Source organism: Epinephelus lanceolatus, chromosome 5 (assembly GCF_041903045.1).
Source record: "Epinephelus lanceolatus isolate andai-2023 chromosome 5, ASM4190304v1, whole genome shotgun sequence".
In the NCBI taxonomy this organism is placed as follows: Eukaryota; Metazoa; Chordata; class Actinopteri; order Perciformes; family Serranidae; genus Epinephelus; species Epinephelus lanceolatus.
This window is the reverse complement of record NC_135738.1, coordinates 1,468,793-1,488,441: the sequence shown is the minus strand read 5'-3', so window position 1 is coordinate 1,488,441 and position 19,649 is coordinate 1,468,793. Positions and strand designations below refer to the sequence as shown.

The 19,649-nt window shown below is 38.8% G+C and overlaps 1 protein-coding gene across 6 annotated transcripts; it reads left to right on the top strand.

Moving 5' to 3' along the window:
- Positions 1–3,571: 3,571 nt before the first annotated feature.
- Positions 3,572–19,395, top strand: tnnt3a (troponin T type 3a (skeletal, fast)). 6 transcript variants are annotated; one of them, XM_078168326.1, is made up of 14 exons: positions 3,572–3,707; positions 5,587–5,624; positions 5,891–5,904; positions 7,005–7,199; positions 9,540–9,557; positions 10,396–10,414; positions 10,565–10,610; positions 10,706–10,822; positions 11,900–11,977; positions 12,070–12,183; positions 12,556–12,668; positions 12,769–12,859; positions 15,467–15,507; positions 19,097–19,395. In XM_078168326.1, exons 2-14 carry the CDS (start codon positions 5,608–5,610, stop codon positions 19,131–19,133), a joined length of 900 nt encoding a protein of 299 aa, XP_078024452.1. In that variant the 5' UTR covers positions 3,572–3,707; positions 5,587–5,607; the 3' UTR covers positions 19,134–19,395. The 6 variants fall into 6 exon arrangements, with proteins under 6 accessions (XP_078024452.1, XP_078024454.1, XP_033490894.1 ...); XM_033635003.2 differs by lacking the exon at positions 15,467–15,507 and adding an exon at positions 14,152–14,192 and having other exon boundaries at positions 3,574–3,707; XM_078168328.1 differs by lacking the exon at positions 9,540–9,557.
- Positions 19,396–19,649: the final 254 nt, after the last annotated feature.

Below are 19,649 nucleotides of genomic sequence, written 5' to 3'. Positions count from 1 at the left end.
AATCATGATTTTGTGACTTATAAATAGTCAACATCCAAGTCCTGTCACATTCGGGAAACAAAAAGCTGTGATATATATTTGACTCGGGACTTAATAATATAAAAGTGGCAGAAAACAATCACAGATGCTTCACATCAAGTCTGTTGTTGTTGTAATAGCCCCTAATTTTATTGATATGGTGTTAATTGTCAATACACCATATTTTCATACAGCCAAATCTGTAATCATACAACCATCCTGATGATGTGAACACTTGCAAGTCATTAAAATCTCTACCATCCATCTCATATAACATGACCACAGCATTAGGCTCCCTAGAGTGTTCTTACAGTTTCTGAGGGGACTCTGTGGGTTCTTCAGGAGGTTCTTAGGGTTCTTATAGTGAGTTTCAGGGTACTCTTAAAACTGGTTTCACATTAGAAACCGTCCCTGTTTGCAGTGAGTCTATGAGACGCAGCAATCTCTGTGAGATGTTGTAATGGCATTGGAGGATTACAAAGGGGATTACCAAGGGTCATTGACAGGATTCCAGGGCTGGGTATGACATTCCAGATGTCTTTGAAGGGGTTCCAGGACTCTTTAATGGGATTTTTAAATTGTGGATCTGAGAGTCCTTGAGAGAGTTCCAGGGCATCCTTGAGAGGGTTTATGCAACCCTTGAAAGAGGAACCTCAGGGTGCTGAAAGCTGTAGAGGTATTGTATTGATTGAGAGAAATGTGAAATGACCACAGTCTCTTAACACTGCATTGTGTGGAGGTGGCACTGTTGGGTTCAGGCACCGTAACAAAAGATCGTGTTTTCTGTCTGAAAGAAAACAAAGTCTGTTTTGTTTTTTATGTACAGGACATGCAGGACATCAAGTAACTGACTTTTGGTTTCACGTGTAACACAAACAAAAGTCCTGTGTTTGTTTGACCCATATGCCACCCGACCTTTTCCCTAAACAGACTTTGTTGCTCTTTATACCACCTATGGTGTCTAAATATTAACCACCAATCATTGCAAGGCATCATAAAACCAGGAAATTTGAGTGTCCACCACAATGAAGGACCCTAATTAACTTTGTATTGGTACTGTTAACGTGGTGCTGGCATGTAATTTCTCTACACATTACATCCCACCATCACGTAATGTGGTGTGAAGGGGTTGTGGTCATTCAGGTTGTTCTCATACACTGTTTGTACATATACCAACAAAAAGTAGGGTTTTATGGATCCTTCATGGGATTATACAGGTATTTGGAGGTTCCTAATGTTTTTCCCTAATGCTTGTAATGCTTTTTTGGCAAGTCATTGCCTTTTTTCCAGTGACTTTATATCGTCAAACATGGGTGTTTTTCAGTGAGCCGATGCTGTATTTTCCAACAGGGATAGTGCCATGCTTTCAACCTGGTCTCACTCCAAACCCGTCGAAAACCGCTGCTTGGTCAGTGACTTCCGGTGTCAGACACCAGTGAAAAAAGCTGTCCTTTCATGTTAGCATGATAGGCAGCCAGTCGCCATTATTGTTTAATGGTGCCCGGTGGCATCAGGAGGAAACGCGGTGGAAACACAACTAAAGTTAAATCCAAGTAGGGCGGGCGGGAGGGGTAGTGCATGGGTCCAACCACTGACTTTCACCCAGTTTGCTTCACATAAGATTGTAAAGCCAAACCCTGTTCTTTTTTCCTAAACCCAACCACGTGTCTGTTGTTGAAAGAAAAAAAACGTCAAATTGCGGCGTTGTATCAACGTAGTGCGTTAATTTTGTAAGAGACTATGTAAGCTGTACATTTCCTGTTAAAACAGAAGTTTATCTTGAAAACAGGCAGTGCATGTAACAGGCAGAATTTTACACACTGTCCCAGAATGTCAACAACCAACAGGGTAGCTTGCATGTCATATCTGGACGTGGAAAGTCCACGATCAAACGTCGATATGTGACAAGGTCGGAGTGAGAATGTGTTGGAAAAGCAACTGTTTTTACAGAGACACTGCTAAGTTTTCTTTCTCCTGGAAGATGACGTAGGCAGCTGGAAACGCAAGTGAGTCCAGTTGTCTACGATATAGCACTTACATATAACCATGTGGTTTTTGTGCCTAAACCACAAACCACACATTAACCACAGCATTGTTGAAATGTGACGTATCCATGGTTTGCAGAAATGTTTAATGCCAACATTTATTCTGGTGACTGGGTTGAACAGCAGGTTCTAATGTCTGTCTGAGGTCCGGAGGGTCCTTATTGGGATGCCAAGAGTATTTCAGGAGGTGTAAGGATCCATGAGGTCACTGAAAAGGTTGTGTTTTCCTTTGTGGGGAATTCCTTGTGCAGTTTGGCAGAGTAGGTTTTATTTGGCTACACTGTGCTGTGCAATGCACCATATAACTGTTGTGGTGGTTAGTTTCATCCCAGCAGTTGGATCGTAGCTGATTGTCAGCTCAACTGTAAACCAACTACAACTGAATTGAACAGGAGGTCTTTGGCCTGAGGTTTGTCTATTTGTGTTTCTCTGACACATGTGACACTCCCCACAGGAGTGACCAAGACTCTCTGTTCTTTATGCTGTCATTGTAGTGCCCCCTGCAGGAAAAAGAGGCTCACTCGGGATCCGTGAGACAGTTGAGACTGACACCCAAATCACAGATCCTGCTTATAAATCAAGCAGAGGAGTCTGCTGAATGATTCATGCTGCAGCTTGTTTAGACTTGCAGCTCAGCTGAAAGACATTAGCAACAGATCAGACTGATCCTCTCTCAGATAGGTAGTTATTTTTGAAACAATATCACACTGGAAATAAAACCTGACACTGTACTTCAATGTAATACAGCTTGACTTATTAAAAAAGGTTAATACTAAGTCTTCAATGGGGGATTTTGAAAAAACAAAAATGAATTACAAAGATTCATTAACAAAGATGTCGCATATTACATAACTATGAGACACCTTTACATTTTTACTTTTACAGATTAAGTGAGGAAACGTACAGCACAAAATGTTTGTATTTATACCAAATACTCCTTATTTTTCCTTTAATTTGTCCCAGACTGAGGAACTACAGTTTGATGACATGAGGATGAGCTGTTTGTGTTGAATCTCAGCTGACATTAGATGTTGATTTTGCATGTTTTTAGGACCTGCATGGATTAAAACTGACTGACTTAGATCCAGTGACTCCTGGGGATATTATTTTTGCCCCTCTATGTGATTCTTGCAAACCAGAGACTCTAATAAACAAACAGAAGATGGATAAACATGAAAGATTTACAGCTTGGATAGACAAATAAATCAGGTGTTTGTCCTCCTTTGACTGTACATTATGTTTACTTCTTTAAGAGGTTCAGGATCACCACCTGCCTCGCTTCCCTGATGTCCAAACGCTCCTGTTAGTCTCAGATGAAATTTGCTTGCCTAATGCAGCTGACCCAGAATAGCAACCTGGGGGGCGTCTTGGCTGCCCCCTTCTCCAAACTTGAGCCTCCCTCCTTAGCATTCGACCCTTCCATCTCCTTATTGAGTGCCAGCGATGGGAGGGGGGGTCCCGAAGTGGTGGACCCTGCCCCACTGCATGCCAAGGCCTCGCCTCCATGCCGACTGCTCGTCCAATGGGAAGGCCGAGCGGATCAGATGTCACTATAACAGAAGGACATAATCAGCGCGGTAAGTTTGCAGAACCTTACAGCCTGTCTTGGCCAGCGGAGAGCTCGCTTCTTTCAGCTTTTCTGAGGTAAGAAAGAGGAGAGAGAGTGAGTGTGTGAATGGAAGAGATGAAGCTCAAGTGCAATGATCCCCCAAACATCACCCAAACTGAGGACAGCTGAGTCCCCATGTGTTAAAATCACTGCCACGACTAGTAGAGGCTGCTGCAGAGGTCAGGGGTTAGAAGAGAACAGGCCTCTCTTTGAAGCCCACAGAGTGTGATGCTTTTATGTTTGAGCTCAGCAGTGATGAAATGTAGTTTGCGTTGGTGTTTGATTGCAGCTGTGCGCCTGAGAAGCTGATAAGCAGTGGGATTTTTGACACCTTGTGGTACATCTGTATCTCCAAAATGAGAAATCTGATGACTTTTTGGTGTTTGAAATCATGCAAAACCTTCAGCTGATGTTAAGATGTGAAACTCTCAGAGGTTTAGAAGTTCTGACATTCTTGCAGGACATCTGCCGTTAACTTAAAGGACTTTGTTATTGTTGTCATGCTGGTTTGGTTCGAGTCCAGTGACCCGGCGGAGGTTCATACCTGAAGGATTTACAGATGGCTTATAGTCTTTGAAGCAGCTTTCCGCTTCAGGAGACAGAAGATGATACTAATGACTTATGTAACATCATGACAGCAGCGGTGATGAATGGAGTTGTTATTCTTGATATTTTAAGTCAAGAACATTGCTGTACCCTTTGGATTGCAGGTTTTCTTGGCTTTATCTTGTTGCTGATGTCCAGTAGTGAAGATGTAAATTGGGCGTGGCATGTGTGTACATTGTAGTGCACATAGCTTGAGGATAAACACTTTAACATCTTGAACAGGAGCCAAGAACCTCCAGTGATTTTTCCAATATTACATCATGGCGTAAACATAAATCTGAGTTTGGAATTTACGAGACTCAAAGAGCAAATACAAGCATTAGCCCTTTAACCCTCATGGCTGCTTCTCAGGGTTTATTTTAATTCCTCAGCAAAGTGGCCTCAGTCAGCAGGGAGCCTCAGGAACGTGATTGAAGGAAACATGTGAGAGCGAGACAGCCAGATAAGGTGATGAAGGTGGAATTGTGGGTAGTGGTCCAGAGGAAGGAACCCAATCTTCAGCATCAGGTCCCCTGAAACCAGATCTGGGACCTGTGCAGCTGTCAGTTGGAAATAGTTGTGATGTCGGGACGCACTCATGGTGGCCTCACGCTAATGAGACTAATGGGCAACTAATCCGACATTTAATCACTGATAGATTAAAATTATTAATATATTCAGGTCATGTGTGTTTATCATTGCAGGGGGTTAGATCAGATCCAGTCTGGATTTTTACCACTGAACTGGAGCGTGAGCTGAGATTAGAGATGTGACGGAATTTGCTAAAAGCTGTCGAGAGTGTTTCTAAAGATAAAAAGTCTTTAACGCCTTGGATGCAGAGTGATGGGACAGGGCAGGAGGCCGACCTTTACCATGACCCCCCTCTTTTTTAAAACATTAATCTGATCCCTCAGTTGAAAACAGACCGTTGGCATAAATCTATGTTTGGCTCCCTTCTCAGTTACCATCAGAGATGCAGATTCAGGGCTGAGGCTCGGATTTCAACCCAAAGCTTTAGCGCTTATTATAAACCAATTTGGATCTGCAAAGTTGGAGTTTTGAACACAAGAGTTTTGTAAAAATATTTCATTAATATTCCTCAAAAATGATGAGGAACAAACTTTTAGAAATGACTCTACATAAATATTTTGTGTTTTTGGAGATGGGGGTGAAATATGTGAAGGCCAGCAGAGTGGGGTCTGGTCAGGGTGGGGTCGGCACCAGATATTTAAGACATCTGCAACTTAATCCTGAGCTATAAATACAGCCGGCTGCTCACTTGCTTCTTGCAGACAGACTTTAAGTTCCTCTCTTCTCTTTTGCCTCCAGGTTGTAAAGTCCACTGTCACCATGTCTGACGAGGAAGTGTAAGTCCATTCACATTTTCACTCACACATTTGAAACTTATGGTGATAGATTTGACAAAATAATCAAGTCAAGGTCTGTTTATTGACCTCTAGAGAATTCAATAGCATGTGTTTGCAGCTGAAAGCTCTAGAAAAAGCCACAAAGCGGACTTTGGGTTCAATTATTTAACCAACTACTATATTCATGGTCTCGCATGAATTTGTTAGGCTGATATTTTGATTAGATTTAACTCTAAATCAGAATTTCTTTGCCTTCTGTCTTGCAGTGATCAGGTTGAGGGTAAGTAGCACCATTTTCCCCCGTTTAAAATATTCAATCCCCTAAACATTAGATCCAGGTACAGTCCGGAGTTCCATGCTAAAACCCAGTATTATTTCTGAATCTTGCCTAACTGATTTTCCATCCCCTGTAGAAAGTTATTTGCACTGGACAAATACGTATGTTTTCAGGTTTGGCTTGACTCCCTCCAGATTCAAGTTGTGCAATTTAACTTCAAAGTGAATCTGCTCATAAATTATTTCACCGCTGTTGCGTGGTTGCAGCACTAATGTTGGCATCAGGACAGTGTCAGTTATGTTGTGTGAGATCAAAATCTGACCTTATAAAGTCTAAAAAAGCCGACACTGGCCTGTTGGCAACAAGTCCTGCAGCACTGCATGACCACCTGCAACTGTACAGTCCTCCTGAGCTGAACAGTCCTTCAGATTAAAGGACATTCGTGAAGTCTGATGCCACTTAAAGGTCCCGTCTGTTAGCTCTGGTCAGCCCAGGAGGACTGTGTTGTGTTTGCTTAGCATGGATCCCCAGTGTACCCACATTTTGAATTTGTATTCTGTCAAAAATGGGTACAAATGGGATCTTTTCTTAATGTTCTTCTGCTCCTTTCTTTCTCGGACGGACGTGAAGAATACGATGGTAAGATGCAGCCTGCAGATGATAAGTCTTATGCCACTTATACTAATTTGTCGGTCATTTTTGAAAACATGTGTTCGTACTTCCACGTGAACTTTGGCATGCTGGTTAACACTAATGAAAAGACGCAGGTTAGAAAAGTTGATTGCGTCAGGATAGAATTTGTCTTTATTTGTCTTCGACTACTCTGAGTTGCAGCGCAGGATTCAATTATATTTCATCCATCAATGACTGACCATCAATGACTGACCTTTTCCCTCCTTTAACTGCTTGCTGTCTCACATGCTTTAGCTCCATCCGGTGGCAGTTTCCCCAAACTGCCCTGCAATGAACCTCCTCATATCTCACATCTCCCCTTTCCATTTACTCACCCCCCGATCACCTCCAACTCTTTCCCCTTTCTCCTGCTTTCATTAACACTCTCACCGCCCTTCCTCTCCCCTGGTGACTGGCTGCATGTTGTGTAGCTGTAGAAGAGGAGGTAGTACAGGAAGTAGAGGTGGCCCCTGAGGCGGCCCCTGAGCCAGAGCCAGAGCCAGAGCCAGAGGCACAGCCAGAGCCAGAGCCAGAACCAGAGCCAGAACCAGAACCAGAGCCAGAACCAGTGGTAGAACCAGAACCAGAACCAGAACCAGAACCGCAGCCTGAGCCTGAGCCTGAAGGTATGTGGCATGGAGGGGGGAAGGGGTATTCTATCATCCTTTCCCAGGCGACAGGTGCGCTCCAACAGGCTGCAGCCAGCCAGACAGACCCCACTAATCCTGATCCACACCATGTCTGCTAATGCTAACGCTAACGTTACCTTCCTTTCACCTCTGAACAAAGTCAAAGAAAGCCTGTTCATGCAGCACTCAAAGGGGCACAAGTTGGGATGTGATGACTTCTTATATAAACATATGTTGAGATGATTGTACCTAAAGCATTTTACAGTTAATATATGACTAATATTTGAAAGCCGAAAGCCAAAGCTCATGTTTTAGGCTGATACAAAGATCCAAAGTCCTGCCCCACATATATGTTAGCATCTGTTCCGTCAGCTTTCCATTCTCAAAATGCTAAAAAGTAAAAGTTAATTCATTCCTTTATTAATCTATATGTTCTTAGGGGGATTAATTCTGAGGTACAAACTATGTAGATGCATCTACCTGATGTGTTTGAGCTAACATGTTAGCATACAGTACGATACAGTAGCCTAAGATTATCAGAGTATATTATCATTCTACAGTATGAACCCTTATTAGAAATCTAAAATTTATATAATTTTCATTCTGAATCTGGGAAAAACAGATTCACAGGTTCCGGGAAATGAAAATCTCAGTTGTTGAAACTTTAGCTTCTTAGCTAACGTGACTTACTCTATATGTGAATTAGTCTAAAGAACAACAAAATATATATACTTTTTAGTCATTTCAACAAGTCTTAAGTGAATCTTAAAATTTTACAAATACATAAAAAGATACAGAGAGTGCTTGTTAATTACTGACTTGAGATACTGTATGCTAATATGTTGCCATTCGTAGTAAACAAAGCTATCTACTGCAAACAGACGGAATATTTTAGGGCTCAAATTCTAAAAAGACAAATATTATCAGTCTTTCCGCACTTTTACTACTGTACCACATGTACTCTAAGTATTTGTAAACCCCTTTAGAAATCTAAAATTTATATAGATTTCACTTTGGGTCTGAGAATTATAGATTCACAAGTTAAGAAAAATTAAAATCTCAGTTGTGAAAAGTTTAGCGTCTTAGCTAACGTAATTTACTTTACATGTGAAGTAAACAATTACATTCAAAGTCTAACAAGAAAATATACCTTTCTGTGAATGTAAAAAAAAAATAAATAGTGGAAACTTACAAATACATAAAAACATAGAGTGCTAGGTAATTAGCAAGTTAGTCTAGCATACTGTATGCCAACGTGTTGGCATTCGTAATGGACAATGGCTTTCTACTTCAAACTAAGGGAATATCTGAGGGCTTAAATTAAAAAAGAAGATAAATATTGGCCTCTTTTATCAGTCTAACCCCAAATACTACTGTACCACATGTACTCTAAGTACTCGTATTTGGCGTACATGGTTGCTTTATTAATGTTTTGATATCAGATAAAGGTAACCATCACATTAAATATCTGAACTGCTTCTTTTAAGGGAATAACTGCTACGCATGAATAAAAACATTACTTCAATAAAAACGAGACAAAGATGGTGTCTCAGATTTTATCTTTTTTCTAAATTTACCACTGTCACACCATCTTATATTACGCTCACATGCTAGTGGGAAAGTCTGTTTTGCATTCACATGCTATTTTGGTGAGAACTTAAATGTAATTCCACTAAATGTATGATTTAATGCAAAACCCAGACCCATGTAAAGCTTGATAACTGTTGCTAAATTTGATGTTAAAAACTATCATTGCATTATGCATGTCTACCGAAATCTACCCTGACTTCTCGACTTCACATGCCATTTTTGAAATTGCGTGTGAAGTCAGGGATAAATGTTAAAGGGATCCTACTTTATTAAGCTGTTTGAATATTAAACTGTATGCAAATTCTCAAATATTGGCCTTTATTTACCTCAAACTACAGTGAGATTTTTATTTGACAGTCCTATATTGCTTTTATTGAAAACCTCCCGTTTTTAACATATATTTTGTAATGTTTTAGCCTCTCTTTGTTTCCCAATCATTTCCAGTTCTTTATTTTTAATTTCTTTAAAGCTAACGTGAAAAAGCATCAGTGGTATTTATGTTAATGCTGCTGTACAAACGTAAGTAATGCGCATTATAAGCAAATTGCCTTTATTTGTGCCGTTTTGACATTACTCGGCCATTTTTTGAGAATTTACAGTAGCCTAATGAATAATTCATGAAGCTGCAGCACACTGACTCTCTGCATTAATTTCCCAGTTTCACTGTATTTAGCTGAAGCAGTGTATAGTTCGCTTGCTAACAATGTTGTCTATTCTGCTTCTGTTTTGGATGCTTGCTGCATGCAGAGGCCGTTGAAGAGGAAGGTATGTTGATTTAAACAAACTTCTGACAAATCTGAAATCTGTCATTCTGGTTTTGGGAAGGACCACAGTGTCCAGGTCTGACGTCTGTACTCGGGGAACGCCTGCTGTTCACAAAATGTCTGTCTAAATTTTATCTGTCTGTCAAAATCCAGGAGCGCTGCCCAATTGGCACTGAGAGTTTGGAATCCAAATTCACATTAATACACTGAATTTTATTATTGATCAACTTTTGAGAAAACTAGTGGAGAAAAAGGGTGAAAGAATATGAAATGCTAACACGTGCTTTACTGCGCAGCGACCCCATCTTTTCACTCTTGCTATGCCACTCGTCATCTGCATGGCATGGAGCCGCCAGAATCTGGGTAAAAAGACAAGGAAGAAATGGGGGAATGACTTTGTCTTGCTTGTGTAAAATGGTTTTGGGGTCAAGCCAAAAAACATAACACATACTGTTGGTACGGTACAGAAAAGTCACAACTTCAAGCGACTTTTTTTTTAGATAAATGAGGCTTTATAAGAAAACTGAACATTTTGTAAGAATACATAACTGTGTTACTGTAACTGCATTCACCTAAAGATTGCTCTCTGATATTCACAATTCACTTCATAATGTTAAAAACCGTTTGTTTTTTTTATATGTGAAGTTTTCATTTGTTTTCACCTGTTGTTCTAACCCTCAAACACTGAGGCACAATTGCTTTAATCTTAATCTAACATGTCACATAGACCTAAAACCCACACAGTTTAATCCATGCAATGCCTGAGAGAAGTGAAATAATCTGCCTTGTTTCTAACCCCATGACATGTACTTGTCCCCTCTTCATTTCCTAACCTGCAGAGGAGAAGCCCAAATTCAAGTAAGTTTCCCTCTTGTGTAATTTTGACTTCAAATCATTTCCATAGACATTTCCATCCAACATGTTTGGCTGACAAGAATTTAATACAGCATTGACACAACATAATAATCAGCACCTGTGCACTTAAAACCAAAACGCTCTCTCCTGTAGGCCCAGCGCTCCAAAGATTCCCGATGGTGAGAAAGTGGACTTTGATGTAAGTGGATCTGATGTGACAAGTGTTGTCACCTGAAGTGCATAAGTGTTTCTGTTTGGCTGAGGGTTGTTTCCTGTGCGTCTGTGACCCTGCAGGACATCCAGAAGAAACGTCAGAACAAGGATCTGATTGAGCTGCAGGGCCTCATCGATGCTCACTTTGAGTGCAGGAAGAAGGAGGAAGAGGAGCTGATCGCCCTCAAGGAGAGGATTGTGAGTCTTCAGCCAGAGCCAATAACATCACACCTTAAAACCCCATTAAACCTCTCTCACATATATTATGGTAAAATAGAATGAAAAATACAACTGAATTTGATCCTTAGAGACTGGACAGAGCACTAAATATCTACCACTGTTTCCTAGAAATTATGTTTCTAAACTGATTTCTTAATTACAGTCTTGTGGCAATGTAATCGCTGGCTGGGTGGTTGGGGATGATATCTGTGCAGGACTTTGGCACCATGAACTACTTTGGTTAAGATTAGGGAAAGATTGTGATTTATGTTGAATATAAACAAATAAGGTAACAAAAATAATACATAACAATGCTATAGTCGCTATGAGTGGATTGCTAGGTAGCTAGATTGCTAATTTTGGCCAAAAAAACACCTGAAACATTTTACTGACACACTCAGAATCAACAGTATTGGGACATGCCAGATTCATCAATTAGTAGCATTTCTACTTAACATTAAGAGGAAATGTTGAAATAAGGAATGCACAATGTGTAAGCTTGCACAGTAATTCTGAGTGTGAAATTAACTGATTTGAGGGACCCTCAGTTTATTTCAAGAGATATGTACTAGCATTAAGAAATGGTGAATGGTGTATTGTTAAAATTCTTAAAAAATATTTGTTAGTTTCCTGCCAAGAGTTACATGAGAAGATGGATACCACTCTCATCCTGTACAAATGAAGCAGCAGCCCGTTAGCTTAGCTTAGCATAAAGACTGAAAATTGGTTCTGTCGAAAGGTAACAAAATCCACCCAGCAGCTCCTCTAAAACTCACTGATCGACACTTTATGGTTTCTTAAAACCGTACAAACTCACCATTTTGCAGTTTTTGAACGGTATCAAGACAGAATTTGTAAAACTATGGTTTCATAGGCTACATTTGGAGAGAACCAGGCAATCTGTTTTCCCCTCTTTCCAGTCATTACGACCAGCTACCTGGCTGTAGCTTCATATAGAAACAAAAGAGCGGTCGCAATCTTCTCATCTATTATCTGTGTTGGGTTTAATTGTGTAGACTAAAGTGCGCTGACGATGTATTTGCTGCTGTCCTGCAGGAGAAGCGTCGCGCTGAGAGGGCCGAGCAACAGAGGGTCCGCGCTGAGAAGGAGAAGGAGCGCCAGGCCAGACGTGAGGTTCGTGGTTTCATCTTTCTTCTTCTTTGACTGTTGAAATATGACCCTATAATCAGATGTTTGATTCACTCTGATTCGTTTGTGTGAACCAGGAGGAGAGGCGGTGCAGGGAGGAGAGCGAGGCCAAGAAGAAGGCAGAAGAGGAGGCAAAGAAGAAGTCCGCTCTGTCCAGCATGGGCTCCAACTACAGCAGCCACCTGCAGAGAGTCAGTACACACAGTCATAAATGCAGCAGTAAATTTACTCAAGGACTGTACGTACAGTTCTTAAGTCATTTCATTTTATGCTACTTTTTCCTTAGATTCAACTACATTTCAGATAAATATTATACTTTTTAATACACTTCATTCATCCATCACTTACTTTTCAGATTAGGGTAATATGGTCGCAAATGTAACGCAAAGCATACAGTAAATGAAGCCACCTGACGGATATAAAACTGGTCAAATTAGCTCTACCTCAAGTCCATTAACATTGTACTCAAGTACTTGAGTAAAATGTACTCCATTACATTCCACCATGCACGTACCTCCTCCACCACTGCTGTTAACCTGTGTCTGCACACTCACACTGAACAGGCTGACCAGAAGAGAGGAGGCAAGAAAGAGACTGAGAGAGAGAAGAAGAAGAAGATCCTGGCCGCCAGACGCAAGGCACTCAACATCGACCATCTGAATGAGGACAAGCTGAGGTACGACTCAAACACAAAAAACTTAACTAACTTGACTCACCTTAACTGAGCTGCTCTCAAAGTCGTCGTGTTTTATTTATCTTACTTGTGTCTCCTGCAGGGATAAGATCAATGAGCTGCATGAATGGATGACCCAGCTGGAGTCTGAGAAGTTCGACCACATGGAGAGACTGAAGAGGCAGAAGTATGAGGTGAGACTCCCCCCGTCCTCGTCGTCGTTACTTATCATGATGTGCTGCTTTGATGTTTACTGGCTGGTAATGATGTTCAGTGTGGTTCTTATTCTTCTTCTCACTCTGAGGTTAGGATCACACCGTGAAGAGGTTTGGGGTCGATTTTAAGACCTGAAAGATTATTTGTGTTTGTGACTTTCTTAAATATATTTGTTGGTTGCAGAATCCTGGGTTAGAAAAAAACTGATTAATAACATTTGAATTTCTCGTTACAGATATTAAGTAAAACAAAAAGTCTTTATTTATTATTATTATTATTACATTGAAACAGGAGCTTATTGAGGAGTTTATCCCACAAATGATGCTTTTGAATTTTTGGAATTTTTGACACCTGCTATATGTTTACTCTGTGCTATTTTGAAAATACATTTGGTTCAATATCCTGACCAGGAAAAAAAAAACATTTAATTTAGTTATAGTTGTTTTTTAATGACATTACAAATTTGATTGACTTGATTTGAATTATTATTTTAGCACAAAGGTCGTCACACAAAATAAATCAGGTCCAGTTTTAATGGAGATGGTTCACAGCCTTTTTGATAATGTACAGAGCTGGGACTCAAAACTAAATACTTGGATGAATAGTAATTTGTTCTTATTATTTATTATTACTTACCTATTTTTTTATTTACCTAATTATTTATTTAATATTCATTTTTGATCGTATAGAGAGCAACTCAGTACTTTTTTTGGTGTTCATGCCACAGTTCTACCATCAAGTATTGAAAAATGTCAAGTACAGAAAGTTGGCATTGATACATTTTGTAATTTTATTTAATGTTTTTATTCACATTTTTTTAATTATTTTTTTTTAAATTTTATTTTAATTGTTCCTGATTCACATCTTGATTTTGACAGTTTTAAAGTTCTTTTTATTTAGAAATAACTGCTGCCTGTGTTCAGACAAAATTCAAAACTGACTTAAAAAATATTTTTATTTATTTTTTTGAAAAATATGTTTTCTCAAAATGAGGTTTTAAAGAAAAGTTTTACTTTGTCTGGTTTCATAATGTTACTCAGCCTTAATTGCACACAAATAACATATTTATCCACAGCTTTGTCCTCGGTATATACGCTGATTTGTGCACTCTGATCTACACACAAAACTAGCAGATAAAGAAAACATAAATCACACTTTTCTCAAACTGTACCAGCTATTGTTGTTGTTGTTGATGTTGAGCCTGAGGTGAGCGTGTGGCCGAGCAAACCTCCGGGTTTGAACCCTCGATGTGCTCTTTGATTCCCTCCAGGTTACAACCCTGCGTAAGAGAGTGGAGGAGCTCAGTAAATTGTAAGTAGAGCTGAGCAGCAGGGACTTTTGCCTGCTGGCTTCAGGCTCGCTGCATGTTAGCATGACGGAAGGTCGGTAAGAACCAGGGCGCCCTCCACTGGCCGAGAAAGGACACAACACACCACCTAGGAAATAAAAACTAAAGAAGGGAGGTGAAGAGTTTGTTTCCAAAAATGACATCTGAGCATCGGCTGTGAAAAAGTTTATGAATCAGCTGAGTTAAATATTTTTTACTGTTTTATTTAAGGAGGCACCACAGCTTTAATTTTGGGATTCACCTCAACAAATTGAAAATAATTTGAGTCATATCAATTAGCTTGACTTCTTTTTCTTTTTGTGTCTGCTGGCTCTGGATCAGAACTTTTTAACTGTTTAAAAAATACAGTTACTGTACATTAACTCAAAGATAAGGAAACAATTATAATTCACAATGTTTAATTAATAAAAGAACATTTTTCTTTACATCACTAGAAGGTGTTTGTTGTCAACACGAGAAACGTTGTTTTTCTCCCGATTATGAAAAGGTTTTCAAAAAGTTGCCTCCTTTAAGAAGAAAAATGTAAAAATATTTCTTCTAATAATGACACCTCTGAGCTTCCATACATAAGTTAAACAACCTTAAACTGAATGAATGAAGACTGACGGGTAAATTATTATTTAAAACAGTTAAGTTACCTTCCATCCTTTGCAAAGTTGTATTGGTTTTATACTAATGTGTATTACAGCTGTCATTTTGGAGTCAAACTCTTCAGTTGTAAAGGTGGTGCTGGGTGTCTGAGCTCCTCCACATTCTGTCCTGGTCTGGATGTTTTAGTTTTAGCATCACAGAGCTTTGGTCAGGTGTGTGAGCGAGCGGTTGAACAGGTAAGTCGGACCTTGCTGAGGTCACAGAGCCGAGCTGAAGCCCAATCTCTCTAAACTGTTTCTTTTTGGAGGGGAAACCAGAACGGGTGTTTTAATGCAACAATGATCAGATTATTCATAATCAATAAGTCCAATCAGGAAGTTACACAGTGTTTATTCCTCTCATAAAGTCCCAACCTTGAGCACCCATAGAATTTAGCCCAAACATACAAAAATAATATCTCTCAGTACACTCTAACATTACAGAGACAGTCAAATCTAAATACTGATCATATGCATGACCCCATCTTGGTTTCCCACGATGCCTCAGTCTGCAGCTTTCAGCCCACGGAGCCTGTTACAGGAGAGCACGGGGAAGTCCTTCTCCTCAGAGGTAAATGTGTTAAAGCTGCTGCTGTGTCGTCTTTCAGGTGCTCACGTACAGGAACCGCATTGATGAGTTACAGAAGCAGTAAGTACTGTCATGTCTGGGTTCATAGACATCCAGTCATCTCATAAACTTAACTCCAACTGATGTCTGCGTGAACCCTTCCCTTAGCAACACATAAGCTGTCCTCAGAACAGCTTATGTCAGTTTATGGCAGAAAACACTTGCTTGGTAGGGACAGAGGATTTAATGTTTTTCACTTAATATAATATATAATTTTTTATTTTTATTTTTATTTTTTTATTTTTTTTACAGTATTTTATTAAATATGAGCTGGATATTAGCAAGGCAGTGTTTTTCATGCTGGAGACAATTTTCAGCCTTTGTCTAATGTACATTCAAAGATAGCAGCCCACATCTGAACTTTTGGCATCCACTTTTTTTGTGAGCTAGAAAAGCCATAAACACACCAAACACACTAACACCACCAGTAAGTGTTTAGGCCCAAATCCAGGCCCAGACAAACTTGTCTTGTCTGAAAGTCAACATGGAGGCAGTGGACCAGTCTTGATCCACCTCACAGGTCATACATGTTGTCATGTCACGTGTTTGTCCAAAGATACAGCAGCAGCAGTTTGTCATCAAGTCTGTGACACCATAGCTTATATAGCAGGTTGAAATTTCAGTCATTAAAAATAAAAGCCAAAGGTTAATTCAAAGTTTAGCAGGCTAGCAAGCTAATACAGCTAAATCAATCATTTAAAGGCAACTGGACTAACTTACATGGAATTCTTAACTTAACTAAATTGAAATGCTTAGAACTAATGATAGGGTTTCTTAAAGTTAAACCATTAATCTTGTGCCATTTTGAAAGTTTAGCAGGCTAGCTGACCAGCTAATATAGCTAAATTAATCACTGAAAGTCAGCTAGACTAACTAGCTAACATGGAAAACTTAACTAAATTGAATTGTTTACTGACTGGGTTTCTAAAAGCTAAAAGTTAAAGCAAACATTCATCTTTTGCCATTCTGAAGGTTTTACAGGCGAGCTGACAAGCTAATGTACCTGCAGACTACAGTTATATGGCTATAGATTAAACATGGAAAGTCAGCTCGGCTAACGTTAACATTAAAAACTTGAAACAACTTAACTATATTGTTTACAGTTAATAATAGGATTTCTGAAAGCTAAACATTAAAACAAACATTTATCTTGTGACATTAGTAAAGTTTTACAGGCAAGCTAACACAGCTAACGTTAGACTGATGATAGAAAGTCAGTTAGGCTAACGTTGAAAACTTAACTAAATAATAACTAAACTGAATTATTTACAGTTAATGATAGAGTTTCTAAAAGCTAAAAGGTAAAACATTAATTGTGTAACATTTCAAAACTTTAGCGGGCTAGCTGACAAGCTAATATAGCTACCGGCTATGTGGCTAGATTGATCATGGAAAGTCAGCTAGGCAAACTAGCTAACACAGAAAACTTAACATGTTTGTTTACTGCTAATAATAAAGTTTGAAAAGTTAAAACAAACATTTTATGACATTTAGAAAGTGTAGCAAGCTAGCTACCAAACATAAATAGCTGACAGGTATGGTAAGGACTAGAAAAGTTTTTTTTTAATTCTTCTTACCCCTTTTGAACATGACCAATATCATTTAAGTTGTTTATTATTTGATTCTGCTTTGCTTGTTTTGTTTTGTTTTATGTCGTATGCTTTATTTTGTTTGACTTTTTGTTTCTTTTAACATGTTCAATAAAATCGTTCAATCGTAAATCGTAATGTGGCTGGGTTGATCATGAAAGTCAGCTAGGCTAACTGGCTAACGTAGGAAACTTAACATAACTAAACTGAATAATTTAGAGTTAATAACAGGGTTTTTAAAAGTTAAATCAAACATTTTTTGTATGCTGTTTAGAAAGTGTTACAAGCTAGCTAACAAACTAATGTAATGGCCAGAATATGATAATATGGCTAGAATGATAAAAAGGTAAGACATTTGTAGACTAAAACGCTAATCTGCTGTTATATTAATTTAAAGAAAAAACAAGCTGCTGCTTTTGTATGTCTACATCTATTTCTGACATGCAGTAGGAATAAGATGGCATTCCATGTAAATAAATTGCTAAATCAAGCAATAAAAAAAACATTATTATCTCGTTAGCTTGGTTTAGCAATTTGTGCATGTAGATTTCTACTTTTGTTCCTGATACAAGGTTTCAGTAATGTCCCAGACATTTTGTGTGTATTATTTAGTTTTCCATAATTAACAACACATTTTACATTTCATTATAACTGTGGATTTACTGGTGTCACTCAGTGTCAGTATGTGAGGAGCGTTCCCTGGTTTACTCTGAAAAAAGATGTATAAACAGCTCAATTTGTCAATTTATTGTACAAGGTTGAAGCAAACACTGCCTGTTTTCTTTTTTTAGACAATCATTTTTTAGTAATCATTTAACAGAAACAAAAAATATTGAGTACAATTATGACCCAAAATGGTGCATCCTTTTTCAGTGTAAAGGTCAGGGTCCTTCTCTTCATACTGACCTCTTTACTTGGTGTGAGAGCCATTACTGCAGTAACTGTGAAGGTATTCACATTAAGTTAGTGACTGTTGGACTCAGTAATGATTCAGTATGTGCAGGTAAGTGCTGCATGAGTTTGTGACTAATTTCTGTTTGAACTGCAACATGTCAACAGAGACGTCTGACTGTAATGTCGTAGACTGGAAATGAAGCATTTTTGCCATTTTGCATGTGGCTGGAAATCCCTTTGTATGTAAAATAGAAGTCGGTTTAGTTTTCATGATCAAACAAAAGTATTTTGAGTTTTATTTTGTGATCTAGACTGTTATTTCTCCCTGTAATTATTATTTTTTTATAAGATAAACTTAATTATGAGCACTTAAACATTATCCCCATTCTTTCATTCCTTGTGAGATATCTTTTTTGCTATTAAATAAGTCACTTTCTAAATTGACTGTTGCAGTGAAATGCTAATTGTTCGGGAACTTCTTGTTAGCTACGTTAGTTACATTAGCTACCCTAAGATTTCAGCAGGTCAAACAAACAAAAGCAACTGTTACTTCTACTACTATTGCAGTAGCAGTAAGTAGTAACTTGCTAACTTATTCATGTCATCTCATTGAGCTTCAGCAACAAAGTATCCTAGAACAAGAAATAGAGATAGAAATAGTGTTAATGCTGCTTTCTGTGTCAGTTAACATGCCGTTAGCAAACGTCTCTAATATAAGGCACTAACTGAAAGATTTAAACGTACTTTTTTGACGCCTCAAACCGCATAACATTTATCTCCCGTGGATTTGTTTTCGCTATTTTGGCATTTTCTTAAGAGATTTCGGACATCATGTTTGAAGACTAATCTGTTGCATACAAGATGATGCAAAATATCCACCTTTACTTCCACATGATCCAGACAGACTCTACAGTTGTTAGTATTTTTAATGGAGGATCGAACACTTCATATGATTTGACTGCTGCTAAGGAGCCTCTAAGTGTGGCACTAAACTCTGAAGTGTGAATTTGTGTGAAACCGAAGCTCAGCCTGCACAACCATCAACTGTCCCTTGTTGAATTTACAAATTGTTGAACACACCCCAGATTTCTGACGTGTATCTTCCTTTTTGTTTGTTCGTATTACAGCAGCAAGAAGGGAGCCGCCGCTCGCCGCAGAAAGTAAATCAACCCAGAAACCAAACTGCTATTGTCTCGGACACACGCCTGATGAAACAACGCGCGCTGTGGCGAAGGTCTTAGCTCAGAAGAAGCCAGTAACACTGAGGTGTACCATGCGGTTATCAACGCACTTCCTGTTACATACAACCAGGAACCTTTAGCTGCTGTTCTATAGGAATTATATAAAAACTTGTTTCGCCATCATGCTTCCTCGCCCTCAGCTGTTTGGTTCTCAGTATTTTTGTAAATAAAGTGTGACACTTCAAGCCATGTCTGTAGAGCTGTTGTCATTCAGAAATCAATAAAGTTCAGTATTTTTCAGACAGTCGTTTGTTCAACACTGTTTTCTAACTGCAGAGTTGAATCGAACTTTAGCGATGTAGTCGATATGGAGGCTCTGCATTCATAGCTACCTCAAAAATTCTGTATTTTATCCAAATGCATTCAAAAGTTTGGTCTATTTCTTATATTGCTGAATAAATAAACAATTTTGTGCAGTGATTAAATTAGAATAAAAAGG